The sequence below is a fragment of the Panthera uncia genome (assembly GCF_023721935.1).
Source record: "Panthera uncia isolate 11264 chromosome C1 unlocalized genomic scaffold, Puncia_PCG_1.0 HiC_scaffold_4, whole genome shotgun sequence".
NCBI lineage: Eukaryota > Metazoa > Chordata > Mammalia > Carnivora > Felidae > Panthera > Panthera uncia.
This window is the reverse complement of record NW_026057585.1, coordinates 43,457,815-43,469,399: the sequence shown is the minus strand read 5'-3', so window position 1 is coordinate 43,469,399 and position 11,585 is coordinate 43,457,815. Positions and strand designations below refer to the sequence as shown.

General features: G+C 39.0%; 1 protein-coding gene across 2 annotated transcripts in view; it reads right to left on the bottom strand.

Annotated features, from left to right (window-relative positions):
- Window positions 1-1,158: 1,158 nt before the first annotated feature.
- The window catches only part of CRYZ (crystallin zeta), a 36,983-nt gene continuing 26,556 nt past the window's right edge, over window positions 1,159-11,585 (bottom strand). The window contains exons 9-10 of one of the 2 annotated variants that reach the window (XM_049617001.1): window positions 2,538-2,631; window positions 1,159-2,206 (exon numbers count right to left, since the gene is read on the bottom strand). In XM_049617001.1, the coding sequence (XP_049472958.1) occupies window positions 2,013-2,206; window positions 2,538-2,631 (288 nt within the window). In that variant the 3' untranslated portion in view covers window positions 1,159-2,012. Of the gene's footprint in view, window positions 2,632-11,585 lie in introns of both variants that reach the window. The other variant, XM_049617002.1, reaches the window with a different exon arrangement.

Genomic DNA, 11,585 nt, shown 5'->3' with positions numbered 1-11,585 from the left:
ACTGATGTCATCTTCTGTTACTCTCCCACTCCCTCATTCCACCCGGGTCAGGGCACCTTCATCATCCTGAAACACTACAGAGATGCTCCTTCCTCAGGGTTTTTGCACTCACTATTCCTTCTGTCTGGAAAGCTCTGTTCAGATATCTACTTGCATGACTCAGTCTCTCATTTCCTTTAGGTCCTCTGTTCAAATATCACCTTCATAGGAAGGTTTCCCTGACCACACTACATAAAATAGCACCTGCTCTCAACATTCTCTTGCCCCTTACTCTGCTTTATTTCTCTGTATGGCTCTTATCACCACTCCACGTTCTACGTAATTAATCTATTTGTGTATCATTGCCTCTCTCCACTAAAATTCAAATGTTATAAAACCACAGACTGTCACCGACGTTTAATCAGGGCATAGAACAATGTCTGGTTCAGAGTAGGTGCTTAACAAATATTTGTCAAATGGATGATGTTTGTTTGAAATATTTATTAAGTTTTTAGTTAGATGGGCAAGCTAGAGGTTTTCAATCAATTTACCAACCACTTACTCTGTGGCAGGTACTATTCTCTAGCTTTTATGAGACAAAAGACCACCCATGGATCCCTGGATAAACAGAGCAGTGGGGGTCGGACAAGTCAGTTGATAATTGTAGTCAATTATACTTCAATAAAGCTGGAAAAAGAAACAGATTAGCTGTAATGCACCTGTTCATTCAACATGTACTTTATTGAGTACTTAATAGAAGAGAGCAGAGTTTCTTCACAGGCTTTTTATGTGCCAAGCATTGTGCAAAGGCATAGAAAGATGTATCTATTATATTTTTTAGAACAGCCGGTCACCATTATCCCCGATTTACAACCATGAAGCTTGAGGCTTACCAAGGCCCAAGGTTGCCACACTAGTGAAAGATTAAGACTAGACCAGGTCTGGGGGCCTAAGTGGCTCAGTCGGGTTAAGCATCCGATTCTTGGTTTGGGCTCAGGTCATGATCTCAAGGTTTATGTGCAAGCCCTGTATGGCGCTCTACACTGACAGTGCAGAGCCTGCTTGGGATTCTCTTTCTCCCACTCTCTCTCTCTGCCACTCCCCTGCTTGCTCTCTATCTCTCTCTCTCTCAAAATAAATAAATAAACATGAAAAAAAAAAAAGCCGAGGCTAGGTGTAACTAAACCAGCCCTGCGAGAAATATTAAAGGGGACTCTCTGAGTGGGAAAGAAAGACAAAGCGACAAAAACTCGAAAAGAACAGGGAAAATCTCAAGACTAGACCAGGTCTAGGTCTAACTCTGTATTATAGTTATTCTGCTAAAGAAACTCAGAGAAGAACCATCTAACCTATGAGTGAGCTCAGAACAGCCTTCCAAGCAGAAGTAACACCTAAGGTAAACCTTCAAAGTAATGGGCCAGAATTGGGCAGGGTGGAGGGGAGAGCACGCTGAGCTGGATGGACAGCCTGTGTGGAGTATCACAACATTGTACTTTCCATAAAGAAACTTCTGGACCTTTGTTTTCATTAATACAGAAGGTTAAATTTTGGCTCTCTGAATTACTGAAATATAAAAAATACAAACACACACATACACACCCCATTATAAACAATAGCAAAATCAATTTAATATGTGATATAACTCAATCATGCAATGCAAATAATCAGCAGGAAAGAATAATATAAACACAAGACTGAGGAAGATCCAGTATTCCAGATTTTAACAAAAGAGATATGATCGCCTATAAACAACATTTTCCATTTATAGCATATAATTAAATAACTTATGTGGCAATTAAATTACATGCCAATTAAATAGAATTGCAAGCCTTAATAAAACAAGTTAAAAACAAATGGAAGTTATTACTGAAGCACATCAATTGCTTTTTTCCTACTAAGTTGAATTGACATCTAAAAATTAATACTTACCTGTGTTATATACTTTCTATATTTAGAATAGAAGTTTAAAAATTAGACAGTTACAGGTTTTTCAAGCTAAAATTAAGTAAGGTTATGACGTCTGGATGCTTGTTTCATTCAAGTAAAATAATAAAGGAAAATGAATGTTTTAATTCATCGGTTTTACTTTTATTTTCTTCAAAATTCCATTTTTTTCCTCTTAACCATCCAGAGTGAGATTTTCTTTGAAGCAAGATGGCAGGTACCCAGAGCTGAGCTTTGACAGTATACAAAGCCAAATTTTTCATACTTGATCCAAGTGTTAAATCTGCAATTCACAGTTAATGTACCAACATGTTTACATACCTCTGTGGTATGTAAACCATAATACAGCTTAAACTTCAAATTAAATATATATATGTATATATATGTGTGTTATATGTGTGTGTGCATATATATATATATGTAAATTGCAATACAGTTTCAACTTCAAATTAAATATATATGTAATATACATCGTGTGTGTGTGTGTGTGTGTGTGTGTGTGTGTGTAATACTTGAGATATAGCATTATTTGTAATAATACTTGATAAGCAAGTATTGTTTCTGGGAGATGTGCCTCCCCCTTGTTTGTGGTTGTGCAGGGTTATGTTGCATACCTGAGGCTTCATATGCTTCAGAGAGTTTAGATAAACACTGACCAGGATTACTGGGAGCAAAAGATCCATCTGTCCACTTGAACCTCCTTTGTACCTGTCCAGAGAAAAAATATAGAGTACACTAAACCTAACTAAGGTTATTATGGTCTGGTTGTTAGAGTACCACATTGCCCTCATCCTGTCTTTTCTTCCTACTTTGCAATGTACTTGAGAAAACTGAAAAATCGTAATGGATCAATTTACAATATTTTATTTTCTAAAATTCTCTTTTGCGAATTTTGCAGAGCCCCCTTCTACTCTGATAGGAGAGCTAGGCAGTTACCTGAATCTAGTTCAAAAAGGTTATATAAAAAGGGGCCCCTGGGTGGCTCAGTTGATTAAGCGACTGACTTCAGCTCAGGTCATGATCTCACACTCTGTGAGTTCAAGCCCTGTGTTGGGCTCTGTGCTGACAGCTCAGAGCCTGGGGCCTACTTCGGATTCTGTGTCTCCCTCTCTCTCCGCCCCTCCCCAGCTCGTGCTCTCTGTCTCTCAGAAATAAATAAACGTTAAAAATTTTTAAAAAAAGGTTATGTAAAAAGAAATTGTAATAAAAGGCATACTCTGCTTTCCAAATCCTTGTTTTCTCTTAATCTATGTAAGGCATACCCAAAATAGACAGGTAAAGAAAGAAAAAAGTTGTCTTTATGGAAGAAACAAAACAAAAAGCCTTAAAAACATATATTCATAATAAATATAAGTGGAGCTATAAATACAACTTGATATAGCAAAGCTTGCAGGTAGGAAAAACCTAACTGGCCATTATAATCCTTCACTCCCCAAACACTTGAATGCCTGCCCTCTACAGCGCTATTAGGTTTTATTCCTCACCTCAAGAAACTTAAGTTCTAGTGCAAAAAAGTTAAATCAAAAGATAAAAACATTCACTCCTCCTGATTAGCAACTGCTTATCCTACTAAGCTTCAGCTATTCCATGCTCTTCCCTAGCTTGTGGTTTACAGCAATTTGCTTTCATTAAGTTTCAGTGATATCTGATTAGTAGCTGCTCCCACATTCTATCTACCGTCCAGAGGGAAAAATGCCTTGCTCATCTTCCAAACACTGCACACAGGGATATAGTGAGATCATCTTGTGATTAATCAAATGCTTAATTCCTGAATATATATGGAGAAAGGGCAATAACGGGACATAAATGGCATGAACAGGAGTACAGGCGGGAAAGTTCTGGGTTTGAAGGGCAAGTGAGAGAGGGCAGCTCAGCGGCACATGTTTCATTTGATTGGCTAGAGCCTCAGTGGGCAGATGACATGGTGAAAGTAAGACTGGAAACTGGAGGTTGACTACAGGTTTGATGCAGGGCTAGGTTTCATTGAGTGATTCTGTAGATGGATGGTGTCCGTACTAGTTGAGGGTATTCCAGTCACCACCTAGGCCTGGTGGAATGCGAGGGCTGGTTATGGCTAACCCACTGAAGAGCAATGAGGGATCAAATGAGTGGAAGGACTGAATGCAGTCAAAGAACAGGTATATTTAAAAATGTTTTAAAGGACTTTAAACTACCTCTGCTTTGGAAACTGATTTCTTCACTGTCTAGTCACTTTAGAAAGGCGTGTTAAATTAAATCTTCCCAGTCCTCGCCACCCCAGGGGCTGGAAGTGAGGCCACAATAATAGTAATAACACAAATCCTATTATTTCAAGTGAGTCCAGTGTCTGGCCTAGGGCATCCAGCTCCCTGAAAAATCTTCCCCAAGTATTTCTAGGGGATCCAGAGCTGTCTAGATCATGGCTCTTTCCCTGGTCCTATGGCTGCTGCTTTTCTTCTGTGTACCCCTGTCCTCCAGTCAGCCTCTGACATGCCTCTAGGAAAAACAGGCACAGTGCTAGGATCCCACTGGCTGCAAATTCCCCATTCCTTGGTCAAACCATAGTGTTTGGAATTTACATCTGAAAAATGCATTATGAACATAATTTCATGCAGAAGTTAAGGCACATTCCACAAATCAGTGCATAATAAATATTTATTAACTTATTCAATAAATGTTTGCTTACCAGTGAGGTACAGAGACAGATTTAGGAAATAAAAGACAGAGTCCCTTCACTCAAGAAATATATGCCATTCTCGTCAGGAAAGCAGACACATCAATAGTAAACTGCAATGGTGTAAGGTGTGCTTTTTTGTTACCATGTTTATATGAGGCATCTGTGTGTGTGTGTGTGTGTGTGTGTGTGTGTGTGTGTGTACTCACCTTCTTCCAAAAAGAAATGACTACCCTAGGCAGGGTGGCAAGTGTTCAGGTTTATTTCAGGAACAGAGTGGAAGGGTGCTTAACTCCGATTAGGGGTGGTCAAGGAAGATTGTCTGCAGAATGCTATCGTATTTAGTAGGGCTTCAGATTCCATGTGCTGCCTTCACATCTTTGAGACTCACAGGGCCCTGAAGGCTTAGCTGTGAGTTCCCCTACTCTTGCCAGAAATGTCCCTGACCTGGTGGGAAAGGCTCCCCACCCTTGTTCCTCTGTCAGCTGGGCTGGTTGTGACCCGTCCTGTCCTCAGCAAAATGAGCTGGACCTCTCTGCCAGCCTGTAAAACTCTTCAAACCCATCACATTCCCCAGTGGGAGCCAGGGGGTACCCTACCCTCTTGTTACTACAAAGCCGACCTCCCAAAGTGCCTTTTGATTCATTTGGCTCCCAAGTACAACTACCCATGTGGCCCTCTCTGGCATTCAGTGCCCTTTTCCCTGGGCTGTGGGTGTATATGACAAGTAACTCTTGCCAACCTCACCTGGCCAGTGTTGGGTGTTGCGTGTTTGGCCTTCTCACACTATTTCGGGTGGAGGCATCCCTCCTTCACCAGCGAGGTGGAAAGGAGGTGCTCAGAACAGTCATGTTGGCGGAGTTTTGAAGGATGAATAAGATTTACGTAGGTGGAGACATGGAAGAAAGCATGTCAGAAGAGAGATACAAAAGAGTATGATGCATTTAAGGAAGGACAAGCAGATTGGTAGGATGGAGAGATAGTGAGGGTAGAGGCTAAAGAGGGAGTGCATTTGTGAGAAGGTAAAGAGGTTTTTTGTTTGTTTTTTTTGTTTTGTTTTGTTTTGTTTTTCCTGAAACAACATTAAAAGATTTTAATGAGACATTTCACAAAGATCACTCTAGTACTGTGTGGCCAATGGATTCAAAGTAGGGCCAGAATAAAGGCCAAGCAGCCAGTGAGAATGCCATGATAGAAAGTCAAGCAGGAAGCAACGAGAGCTAAGACCAGGTTCTGTAGGTACAAAGAATGGAAGCCATTCAGGTTCCTGGCCCATAGGATGCAGTACTGAGGACAAAGGAGGGGGAAGAATTGGAAACGACTGCTAGACTTGGGTAGCCAGGTACAAGCTGTCTTCATTCACTGAGTTAGGACATGCAAGAAGAGGAACAGGTTTGAGATTGGGAAGAATCCAATTCTGGACATATTGATTTTGAGATATCTGTGGAACATCCAAGCACTGTCCAGTGGATGGTTCATCCTATGGATCTTAGAAGAGGCTAGAGATAAAGGTTTGAGTGCACAAAGGTGATACTGATGCCTGGGCTCTGATGCAAGTCAAGAGGAATGTACAGAGAAAAAAAGTCTCAAAGTAAAGCATGCCAACATTTAAAAGGTGAATGGAAGAAGAGATGTTTACAAAGGAAACTGAAAAGAAACCAAGGGTATCAGGAGAATGTTGTTCTGGAAGTCAGGATAGGAAAGAACCTGGGGTGTTTATATACTTAGGGAGATGATGAAGCAACAGGATTCAGGAATATTCGACAGAGCAAGGTTCATGAAGAGGTCAGAGCAAAAGGATTCAGAGAAAAGATGGAGAAATTAATGCTTAATAAACAGAATGGTCATCACTTCCAATGAAAGAGATGAAGACAAAGGATACAAATAAACTTGTAAGTATAAATAGCTTAATGTTTTCTTCATTGTGAAATAAAAATTCCAGATAAATTGCCTACCACTGGGTGGAACAAAACTGAAAAACAGTGCTCCTCATTTAGTTAGCCAGCAGGCTGACGATAAAGAGGCAAAGAATTCTAGCAACTTAAGAGTTTTCATTTATGTGGAAATGTAGTTTGATAGACATAAAAAGGAACATAATCTGAGAAGCACTTAGAAGCTATAGTGATATGTCTATAAACAAGACTATGTGAAGCCAGCTAATAAACTCAAACCTACTTTAGGATAAAAGAAACTGCAAGACATGTAAAAACCCAAATTGTATGGATACACTGTGAAACAGAATTACAGTGTTAATTCCTAAGCAAAATAATATTTCACCAAATAATACATGGGTACAATTTTGTTACAATGCATTTGTCACACCTACTAAAAATGCTTTGATTACAACTGATGCTTACAATTGGATTTCAAATGTGATGTTGCAATCAAAATAAACATCCAAGACAAATTGATAAGCCTAAGTTATTCTTGTTTTTTTTTATTAACCCTAATTTAAATCTGAGAGTTCATTACTAAAAATGTACATACAAAGCTTTCCCAAGATCAGATAGTTCTCATCTGAAGAATATTTTATCTTTTCAAAACGAAATGGACTATTTTCTGAGGACAACTTATTATCTCAAAAACAAGAATAAAATAAGTAAATCATTACAATCCACTTAGTGCAAATTTAACACAAATGCACTGCAATAATTTTTTAACAAGCATGTCATAAGAATAAATCATAAATTACCAACACAGATAAAAACGAATTCTGAATGTGCAGGCATACAATTACAGATGGTTCATGGTAAGATACATACTTGTACTCTGAAACTTAGTCATTTGTTTTGGTGTTTTTATATTAAACTCTTTAGAACCTAATATTTATTATATAAGGAAGAATTTCTCTTAAATAAAATTTAGCTGTTGGTTTGTCAGAAATAACTTTCGTTCAAAAATATTTGAAAATGTTGAAAAAATAAAAGTGTTGGGGGAAAATCTTTATAACTCCACCACTAAATCAGAACCTTCTGATAAGTATCTAACAGACATCTCTTGAAATGCATAATTAACTGCAGTGAAATAGAACTGGAATTATACATATTTTGTATTTGCTCTTTAAACTTAATATTCCTAATACTGTGTCCTGAACATCTATCTTTCCATGCTAATAGCTAAAGATCTACCTGATCATTATAATAGCTACATTGTATTGTGCTATACAAATATATTAGCTTTTTAATGACTTAACTGATGAAAATCTGGGTTGTCTCCAATATTTTGTTATAATTAGCTATGCTGCAGTGAAAACAACCTTGACATATGCCTCTATAGACATGTCTATCTCGTTAGGATAAATTCCTGCAGTGGAATTAGTGGGTCAAAGAGGATCCACATTTTAAACTTAAGGACATTACCTACCTGCTGTCCAGAACAAAAGCAATTTCATACTTCCATCCATAGTCCATGAGTGCCCATTTCTTGAGTTACTAATGAGGGTGAACAACTCTTTCTCTAGGTTTGCTGCCATATGCATCTATTGTTGAATGGGTTATCCACTCATTTTCATTCTCTTCGAGGGTGTTCATCATTTAATATAGAATTTTTTTAAGATGATTCATCTTTATGTGTTATTATGGATTTTTTTCTACTTTTCCTATTTTGTTCTTTGATAGTTTGGGCTTCTGAGTAATGGTGTAAGGGGATGTTCACCTCTCAAGATTATAAAAAAAATACTCTACCATCTGTTTGTTGTATATAATTTTATTTATTATATTCAAGTTTTTGAACCATCTCAAAGCCTATTGTCAACCACAAAAGTGAGAAACATTTCTAGACTCTCTTTTGTTCCACTGATCTTGGACTAATATTTTAGTAACTCTAACTTGGGAAAAAAATTTTCATATCTGCTGGCACTCGTTCCAACTTTTTTTTTTTTTTTTCAACGTTTTTTATTTATTTTTGGGACAGAGAGAGACAGAGCATGAACAGGGGAGGGGCAGAGAGAGAGGGAGACACAGAATCGGAAACAGGCTCCAGGCTCCGAGCCATCAGCCCAGAGCCTGATGCGGGGCTCGAACTCACGGACCGCGAGATCGTGACCTGGCTGAAGTCGGACGCTTAACCGACTGCGCCACCCAGGCGCCCCTCGTTCCAACTTTTTAAGTATTTTTTTAATGTGTCTGGCTATCTGCCTATTTTTTTTCCCCACAAAAAAAGCTTTGGAAACATTTTTTCAAGGTTCTAAAAAGTCCTATTGAGATTTTGGTATGAATTACGTTGAATTTCCAGAGTACAAGAGGAAAATCTGTACATGAATCTGATCAAGAAATCTTTAAGTATTCCATTATGTCCTCCAGGAGTTCTGTAGTTCTCTTTTTAAGGGTCCTGTATGTTTCTTGTAAATTTGGCCACTTATATTTCACTGCTTTTTAAATTTAAGTAGTATTTCTATTGCTAATAGATCTTTCTCCAATATATTTTCTGATTGATCAGGTTTATATTAATTTTTGTAGATTTATTTATTATTTTTTTAATTTTTTAACATTTATTTATTTTTGAGACAGAGAGAGAGAGAGAGTATGAATGGGGGAGGGTCAGAGAGAGAGGGAGACACAGAATCTGAAACAGGCTCCAGGCTCTGAGCTGTCAGCACAGAGCCTGACACAGGGCTTGAACTCACAGACTGCAAGATCATGACCTGAGCCGAAGTCAGACACTTAACCGACTGAGCCACCCAGGCACCCCAATTTCTGTATATTTATTATGCAATTAGCTACCTTTTTGAACTCATTAAGTTTGAACTCTTTCCATTTATTCTCTTATATTCTCCAGGGTTTGGATAATATAACTGTAAATAATGATTCTTCTGTATGCTCCCTTCTAATATCTGTATGTGTGACTTCTAAAAATTTTAAAGGATAGGGGCGCCTGGGTGGCTCAGTCGGTTAAGCAGCCGACTTCGGCTCAGGTCATGCTCTCGCGGTCCGTGAGTTCGAGCCCTGCGTCGGGCTCTGTGCTGACAGCTCAGAGCCTGGAGCCTGTTTCAGATTCTGTGTCTCCCTCTCTCTGACCTTCCCCTGTTCATGGTCTCTGTCTCAAAAATAAATAAACGTTAAAAAAAAATTTTTTTTAAATAAAAAAAATTTTTAAAGGATATATTTTATTACTAGTAGTTTTTAAGGGCACCTGGGTGGCTCAGTCAGTTGAGCGTCTGACTTCGGCTCAGGTCATGATCTCGTGGTTCGTGAGTTCAAGCCCCGTGTCAGGCTCTGTGCTGACAGCTCAGAGCCTCGAGCCTGCGTCGGATTCTGTGTCCCCCTCTCTCTCTCTGCCCCACCCCTGCTTGTGCTCTGTCTCTGTCTTTCAGAAATGAATAAACACTTAAAAAAAAACGAGTAGTTTTTATTAATTTGGCATAGATCTAATAAAAACTATCATTAAATAAACTTAGCTCTTTTGGTTAGTTTAGGAAAATATTACTTTGATCTTTCTGTTTTCTTTGGGGTGGCACACTATAATTCAAAACTCGTATTTTTCTTTCTTTTGTTTGCTATATCTTTTTTTTTCTCATCTCTTTCTCCACATTTTTAGAGTGATCAAATTTACCCATATGACCATTGAAGTTCAGTAGCGTCAGTTATGCTGATTTATTCCTTGTATGGGAATTTGCTTTGGGGGTTTGCTTTTATTTTATTTTTTCATATTTCAGGATGCTTCCCTTTCATTCCTCCTCTATTTCAACTTACTCCTTCTTTATGCCTAATAAAAATGAAAGACTATTTGTTTAAACACTTCTTTATGCAAGACAGAGCACTAAGTACTTCACAGACTTGAACTTGTTAACTTTCTACAAATGCTAAGGTAGATATTACTCCTGTGTTATGTGTGAGGAAACTGAAACTGAATGACTAGTTAATTTGCCCAGGACTCTACAGCTGGTCAGTAGGAAAGCCAGGATTTAAAGCCAGGTCATCTGCCTCCACAACCCATGCTTTTAACAACACTACCAGACAGTTAGTTTCACATGCCCTTGCGTCTGTTCATAGGGGAGTTCAGTTCCTTTCAGATCTATACCTGGAATGAGGTGGCCTCAAAAATACCTTGAGTCAATTCCACTGCCTGCTGCACTAATGCAGGAGCATCTTCTGCTCCAATTCTTAGATAATTTGCCATTGCTCAAGTCAGACAAATGTTCTCTGTCCAAGGGTTATACACCTTCCAGCATTTGTTACAATCTAGGGATTCTCCACCCTCCACCCATTAGCAAGATTTTCTCTGTGGTGACTGTACACTCAGGGGCGCAAAGTCCCCCTCACTCCTGAGTCTGCAGGTGTACCCCAAACTGAAATCTGTAGTTTCTATCATGCAGGTGAAAGAAAGGGGCAGGGGACTACTGAGGGGGTGGGCATAGATCTCAATTCTAGCTAGCTCAGATGATGTCTGGGCAGCAGGGACTTGATTTTCTAGGTAGTGTAGCTCCTGTGCCCTGAGTTTGAGGCAGCTTTTTACTAACTTCTCTCCAGCTAATTTGGGTCAATGAATCAAATGACGGACACTGGAGTTACTATAAATTCCCAGTGGATTCTGGCACAGGGTTTCTTCTTTAGTTTCTAGTACTGTTATAATCTTTGTGCGAATTTTTGCATGAAGCTGGGAAAGGATAACCAGGGATCACCAATCTCTGGCATGTTTAACATGTTTAACAAGCATCTGTATCACACAGCAGGTTTGTGATTTGATTTAGGTTCACTTTTCTTTTTTTTTGAGAGAAAGGGAGAGTGTGGGTGCGTGAGTGGGGGAGGGGCAGAGAGAATCTTAAGCAGGTGTGGGCTCAATCTTATGACCTTGAGACCATGACCTGACCCGAAATCAAGAGTCAGAAGCTTAACCAACTGAGCCATCCAGGTGCCCCTAGACTCACTCTTAAAGAGTATACATAGACTGTCTTCATCAACACCTAACAGTCTGACTCACTCACCAAAGTGAATCTAGATCACTTTTTATGATATAACATTTCTGGGCTCTCTTCTTGGATATAGGAAGTTCCCCAAATATGAGCTATTCC